This window comes from Ciona intestinalis, chromosome 4 (assembly GCF_000224145.3).
Source record: "Ciona intestinalis chromosome 4, KH, whole genome shotgun sequence".
In the NCBI taxonomy this organism is placed as follows: Eukaryota; Metazoa; Chordata; class Ascidiacea; order Phlebobranchia; family Cionidae; genus Ciona; species Ciona intestinalis.
In genome coordinates, this window is record NC_020169.2 from 2,237,977 (window position 1) to 2,245,514 (window position 7,538).

Below are 7,538 nucleotides of genomic sequence, written 5' to 3' on the forward strand. Positions count from 1 at the left end.
CTCTTTCATATGCTGTAATGTAATTGAGGTATATTACCTTTACAAATACGCTAACGTTGTCGTACATGGATTCAATACAAACAAACTGTACCACTGCCTACTGCGGCAGAAACTAATACCTAGTAAGAAGAAAGCTTCCTAAGCAGTCGACATTTATAAATATCCGTTCGCTCATCATACAACTGACATAGTAGCCGCAATCCCTATAACACATTTATTAAAAGTTGTTGACAAGAACAGCTGTCCCTGTCTCGAGTTTGATGACCTAACCGGTTTAGTATAGCTCTCTCTCCCACCCAATGTTTAACAATGGAAGATATATTTATGCTACATGACAAACACAAAAAAAAACGATGGTTTAACGCGGTAACTGTACAATCTGCTTTGACTTGTTATATACCTTTCTACGCTGTCAAGCGGTGAATACTTGTACTACTATGTAAGAATGTCGCCGTTCAGGCTGCGGCTGCTGGCTTACTGTAGCTTGAAGACAGTTATCCAACGAGATACGGCAACCATCAACGCCTAGCGCTAAGTTGGGCCACCGTCGGAAACTTGCGTTCCGTGAAAAAATGCGAACGACAGGCGGTACTGGGAGGTAAAAAGGGTTCGCCCACTCGTTGCGGTTCTCTAGGAATTTTAGTTGGATGTTTTGGGCTATTGCAGTTCCGAAGTAATTTTCACTGCCGATGTCGGTTATTTTCGTAAAGGCAGCTATTTTCATGTTGTGTTTTAAAAATACCACGAGCTTACGATCGCAGCAGCGGAAACTGTGCGATTTTTGCATAACTGGTACGCATGCTAACCGCTGTCGAGGTGTGCTAAATAGAATCAATGAGCCGTTTCTGTGTGTCGATTACAATTTGAGCCACGGAATGCCACGATTCGTCGTATTTCACGTAACCGTGCTCCGGGCTCCTCACAAAAGGTCGAACAATATAAATCCGAACGTGAACAAACAAGTGACGCTAAGCGATGTGTGACGAAACCGGCCACAGAGTGCGTTGATGCCACATTTACTACTTTGCGTAGGCGCGGCTTAGTCTTTCTTCTTTCTTTTTTGTTTGTAATGTAATAGGACGGGACACCTTTAGTACCTAATATCCAAATATCCCAATCGTGTTTTAAACAGTTAACAACGGTTTATGGAAGTCGTGAGGATACAGTTTTTATACTTCTTTAAAAAAAAGTTCCGTTTACTACCAAAGGGGGCGAGAAAACAGAACAAAAAGATGACCCATCTTCCCCCCACTCTACTATATAGAAATTGACCTAATCAACATTAAAATGGCCTGACAATGATTGAAAACTGGTAAGTGTCAAAACAAATTGAATCTGAATACACAATGGTAGAATTTCTTTCCTAACTAACTTTAAAAACTGGACTGTCTGGTGTTAGTTCTGTGGGTTAAGATGGGATACTGTTAGCACCTAAAACTCATATTTTCTGATCTTTTTTTAACGGGTGAATACGTTATTAAATTTTTGATTTTCTAGGTAAAATCTACTTTTTTTCTAACATATAGAACTATAGGGAAAGACGAGACACTTTTAGCGCAATACAAAAATAACCTGATCGAGTTTTGAACAATTAACAACCGTCTATTGGAGTTGTGAGGATACAGTTTAATAATTCTTTAAATGTTTCGTGTTCACTACTAAACTGAGTGAGAAAAGGGAATGAAAAGATGTCCCATTTCCCGCCAGCCCACAACATACAGTAGGGTGGGGGAAGATGGGATATCTTTTAAGTCTTTTTTCTCGTCTCATTTAGTAGTAAAAAAGAAAACATTCAAAAAATATAAAACCGTATCCTCGCGACTCCCATAGACCGTTGTTACTTGTGTAAAACACGATCAGGAGGTTTGGATATTATGTGCTAATGGTGTCCCCATCCTACTATATATCTTTTGTCTTTTTAAACTCAACGTAACAACTTACAATAAACTGTTTGGTCATTTATATGTGGCAAAAGTCAGTATCGCACTAAAAGGACTAAAAACAATGGACGCCGAATGCATCTACAACTACTTGTCTATTTAAAACATATAAAACTCGCTTAAACAAATTAACGCAGTTTCCATTATTCGGACAAAGGAAAAAAACATTCTGGTATGTTGATTAGTTAATTAAGAGCGAATAATAATGTAATATTGCACTAATTAGTATTCGGGTGGAGCTAAATGCAAGCGTGGTATATAATGGGCTGCCTGGTGGTTGAAAAATAACACAACGTCGAAAAATGAATGTGCAGCCTATAGATTGGCAAATACGGTCGGAACGTACGGTTTTTGTAAATTCTGTTGTACCAGTAGAATAATGGTTTCCAGTAAGTTACGTAATATAGTTGTTATATAGTAGGGTGGGGGAAGACGGGACACCTATAGCACATAACGTTTAAATATTCGGATCGTGTTTTAAACAATTAACAACGATATACGGTAGTCGTAAGGATACGCATCTATAATTCTTTTAAAGTTCTTTTTTTACTACCAAATGCGACGAGAAAACAGAACAAAAAGTTGTCCCATCTTCCCCCACCGTACTATAGTATGGATTTGGTATTATAAACATAATACAACAGGTCCAAAAGTGAAATACAGAAAAATGCGTAACTATAATCTTAACTATATATTGTGGGTTTTTACCTAAATTGGACGAGTATTTAATTGCAACTATACTGAAGTGTGCGTTTTTAAATACCGTACATAACTATACAATGGACGTTGGACAGGACTTTCACAAACGGAAAATTGGTGGAGGGCACCAGCTTGGTTTAAGGGTAACTCAAGAAAAGAAAAAAACAGCGATTCGTCACTTTAACTGCATACCGATTATAAGAAGAGTTCACGTGCAAAATACGATACTAAAACAAAAAATTTAAAAGTTGCAAAGTGATACGGATTTGTGAAAATAGAATGCCATCGTGTATAACGGTAACTGCTCACTTGCATTCTTGGGACGGTATGTTCAATGAAAAAACTAAAACTACCGAACACGGGCGTTCGCAAGGGTTTTAAATAGAAAATTGTCACTTCTGAGACCTAAACGCGAACGGGTAAATCTGCAGTCAAACCATTGTGCACCAAAGAGGAAGTAAAACTTAGCACGGACAACCGGAAGACTCTGCTTCGGGATTTCCTTGGTTAAGTTTGGGACCATCTTCTGTTCTGTTGCCAAACTGTGCAGGAAGCATCGTTTTGTCCACCACTTCGTCCATACTAAAGCATTGAATGAATGAATAAACATATTTATGACAGGGAAACAATGCATGCCTAAGTCATTTTTACACATAACAATTTACAACATAATTTAATCTTTTTTAAAAATAATTTTGGAGCAATTTAAACAGCGGGACCATTGTTAAATTGCTCCAAAAAATTGGGTTGGAGCAATTTTAAGATTCTTGCACTAGAACACATAGACCCACAAAAATGGTAGCTGTATTAAGAAACGAATCTGTAACCTCTGGTGTAGAAACAGGCTGGTTATTAATATTAAGATTTAGTGGGTTTTACATTGATTCGGTTTGAATGCTTACTATTTATTAAAGATTATGAGCGAGAAAATGAAAAAAAGGATTTCCAGCTGTCACAGGAGATCTTATGACAACTGTTTGATTTAGTTAAAAGGTAAATTTAGGTTATATTAGGAGAAAAATACCAAAGTTGCACATCTGTTATTAACTATACTAAGTATGACCAGGCAATAAGAATGAATGAATGTAACTTACTTTATCCTCACGTTGTCGGAAAACAACAGTCGTTATAACACGAATGTTCATACACCTCATGCCCGCTTAGGAGTTACTATGTATGTTACTTTGTGGGTGATTATTTTGGGGGATTTTTGAATTTTTTTATGTATGACTGATAACTTGGACAACCCATTAGTAACCACTGGGTTGAAGCAATAAGAAACATATAACGACGGTTGTTTTCCTGTTAATTTCCCATTCTCTGTTGTTTTAAATACAATGATCTTTATTCTTGGCTATTACATTTAAAGAGATAAATAATATTTAAGTGATGTAACATAAAGTATTTAAAAAATTAAACCTTACCGTTTCATAACTAGATCCAGTAACATGCTTACTGCTTTGTCCACATTATGACCGGTTGCAGCACTTGTTTCCATGTATGGCAGTCTGGATAAAGTACAACACTTAATTTTTAATCCCATTTCTAATGTGTGTGTGAAGTTATGCGGTAATTAGGTCAGAATTGAACCATTAATCCAGTATTTCAACAGAGAAAATGGTAATATATCAGTTAAGGTAGCAGCATCACTGCATCATTGACTTCAAATGATTGATTTACAATTCACATCTGTGGTTTTACACTTAACACGTTGATTCCGGCGCCATAGCACACTTGGTTAGCGCCTGCCTATAACCCAAATGTAATGAGTCCAAGGCTCCCCCAAAAAATAATTACCCACAAAGTAACATACTTGGAAACTCGTAAGTTGGCATGAGGTGTATGAAACAGAACACCAATGTTTAACGACTCGTTTTCCGGCCACGCGAGAATAAAGTAAGTTACATTCATTCATTCACCAGAATCTATAGTTGCTTAATAGGTACTAATAAAAGTAGTATTTTCTTATGACATTCATTAGTAAATGGAGAGTATGATGTATTACCCACAAACAAAATTACTTGATGATATGTGTTTTACCGAAATGTGATGAATGTTAACACCTTTTACTCTATAGCTTTTTTGTTTCAAATTTAGCTGGAAAATACTACAAATACTATTAGTATTAACTTAATGTAGTCAAATTGAGCAAGAATAAATTATTAACCATGCGTTGGAATTATATATTGAACTGAATGCCCTGCTGTAGACAGCTGATGCTTCAAACAGTGGCAATTAACATTCTATGATAGTTTGATAGACATAGGCTGTAATCTGAAACCAAAACCAAGGAGAGCATTGCTGGAATTTCCAATAATATACACATTAGGTGGAATTACCCATATGCTTCTGCACATTCAGATGCTCTTTCTGTGCTGACAGCCCGTAGGTCTTCCAAGTCACATTTGTTGCCACAGAGAATAATATCAGGCGATTCACAATAGGAATGTTGCTTTAACTGATCTGGAAAATAAACAGGTCAACAAGCTTTAAAAGTAAGACCTATACAACTAGGCCTTGCGGATAGAAAAAAAATTAAGCTGAAAACCTAGGTAGCTTATTAAAGTGCTATCTACTGTGCCCAAATCCACATAAGAATTTGATTAGAAAATAATAAAAAAAAATCCACATAAGAATTTGATTAGAAATAATATTTATATAAATAATTTTTAACACTTCACAATAAAGAATAGTTACCAAGCCAATTCCTTATATTCAAAAAGCTCTGTTCGCTCGTTAAGTCAAAGAAAAGCAAAAATCCCATGGCATCACGGAAGAAAGCGGTTGTTAAGCTTCGAAACCTGGAAAGTGAATCATCGTTAAATGTTAAGCTTATGATTCATTTGTGCCCAAGATCAGAAAACAGGAGAATTGAGAATGCCAAAACCGCTTAATCTAATCTTCAAATCAATTAATGGTGATGGTAAAAACACATTTTCAGTGTTGAGTACTGGGCTTTGTGAAAGAATGGGAAAATGAGTAATGGTAAGGTATTGTTTGCCAGATCGTTTTCAGAAGCTTAAGCGCTGATTCAGGGCAAAAGCATTGATCGTAACTTCTTGCTTGATTATTTATAAATAATTAAATACATAAACTAAACTTCAGTTGAAAGTGTATCGGACCAAACTGCATAATGTATAGGCCTAGGCAAAGAAAAACCACTGTAATGATTTTACAGCACTCTTGTGGTTACAGAAGTGACTTAAGAATTAAATTAGCAGGGGTCAATACAATTAGTATTAATGCTGTAATTTAATAAGGCATTAAAATGATAATTATGGATTAAAAATCATATTACATGTATGAAACATATCAAAGACTTTGAATTTAAAAACAGTTTCTGTGAAATTTCGAGTTAAGTGAAAGAAATACGAATAGTAATACAATTACACATTGGTATGACAGAAACGTGATTGAAAAGCATCTATTGTAAACTGGAAAGAAGCCGGTACGCCCAAATAACAAACAAGACACCACCATTATTATGCGCAGCCATGTGTGCAGTGTGTGAGCCTTAAGCAAACATTAACTGCTGGCAATGTGAAAGTAAAGACCAAGAGGTATACACAAAGAAAGCAAAGCATACCATCACACATATCTTATGCTTAACCACTATGATTCGGATTTCAAATACTTTATGCTTATTGCCTATCAATATAAAAATGCAAAAGCTAGGTTTCTAAAATGGCTTTAAAATAGAAACCTTACTAAGAGTAAAATTAAGTAATTTTTCCGTAATACAATAACAAAAAAAAGTGAATGAACGTCTGCACATATAAATACCTCTCTTGACCTGCAGTATCCCATAGTTGCAGATGTACACGCTGGGCACGACCAGAATCCACACCAGCTGGTCTGTAACTCTGAAAACAGAATAATATTAAACAAAGTAGGAGAGTTACACTAAAAGAACAACCATATTAATCTTTCTATATTGTCATAAACAAACAGGTAGGTACATAGGTTAGATCTATACAGCAACAAAGTGGTACACTTAACGACATAGGCTAGCCAACATACAGAAAATAGGAAACACTAATATTTTACACCAATTAAAAATGTAATTATAATGCATTCCTGGCCATAGTCAAATTTATTGGAGAAATCCTTTAGGTAGGTAACAGAACCAATGTGTTAGGACACAAGAATGTCTCAATGGACCATGGCCACATCCTCTTGTGTGTAGATAATAAATTATTTACTGACTTATCCTTCCTACACCAGCAGCCTAATTTTGCCATAAATCAAAATTACGCAGCTAAAAGTGTTGATTAGAATCAAAGTAAGGTCATTTACCACTCGCTTTTCCCTAAAGTCAATTCCCACTGTTGTAACAAACTTGCTCTCAAATGAACCATCGGTATATTGAAATAGAAACGAAGTTTTTCCAACTCCTGTAACATTTACAAAAATATGCATGATCGGAAACATTGATAAAAATGTAATAACTACAAAGTGCATATTAAGTGGTAAGGTAAGGGGTTTATAACATGATATCAGGTATTTTTTATTAAAATTCTAAAGTCATCTTTATGCGCTATGCCACTCATATCTTAAAGTTTAACAACTGAATAAATGAATGTATGCAACTTTCTTTATCCTCGGGAAGCGGGAAATCGATCGTCATTATCACACGGGTATAACACCTCGTTCCAGCTTAGGAGTTACCATGTATGTTACTTTGTGGGTGATTATTTTTTTGAGATTTTTTTAATTTTTTTTATGTATGGCTGATAATTTGGACAACCCATTAATGACCACTGGGTTGGAGCAATTGCCGTTAAGTGTCTTGCCCAAAGACACATACGCCCACAATGGTAGCAGCGTCAAGCCCTAAACTCATTACCTCTGAGTTAAAGGCAGGTGCGCTAACCACTATGCCGGACTAAAACTGCTATA

At 35.9% G+C, this 7,538-nt stretch overlaps 1 protein-coding gene across 1 annotated transcript in view; it reads right to left on the reverse strand.

Annotated features, from left to right (window-relative positions):
- Positions 1 to 2,016: 2,016 nt before the first annotated feature.
- Positions 2,017 to 7,538, reverse strand: part of LOC100185936 (ras-related protein Rab-27A-like) — a 6,352-nt gene continuing 830 nt past the window's right edge. Inside the window, exons 2-7 of the mRNA XM_002131103.5 lie at positions 6,936 to 7,033; positions 6,423 to 6,502; positions 5,337 to 5,440; positions 4,979 to 5,102; positions 4,064 to 4,147; positions 2,017 to 3,221 (exon numbers count right to left, since the gene is read on the reverse strand). Of these exons, the coding sequence (XP_002131139.1) occupies positions 3,104 to 3,221; positions 4,064 to 4,147; positions 4,979 to 5,102; positions 5,337 to 5,440; positions 6,423 to 6,502; positions 6,936 to 7,033 (608 nt within the window). The 3' untranslated portion in view covers positions 2,017 to 3,103. The remainder of the gene's footprint in view (positions 3,222 to 4,063; positions 4,148 to 4,978; positions 5,103 to 5,336; positions 5,441 to 6,422; positions 6,503 to 6,935; positions 7,034 to 7,538) is intronic.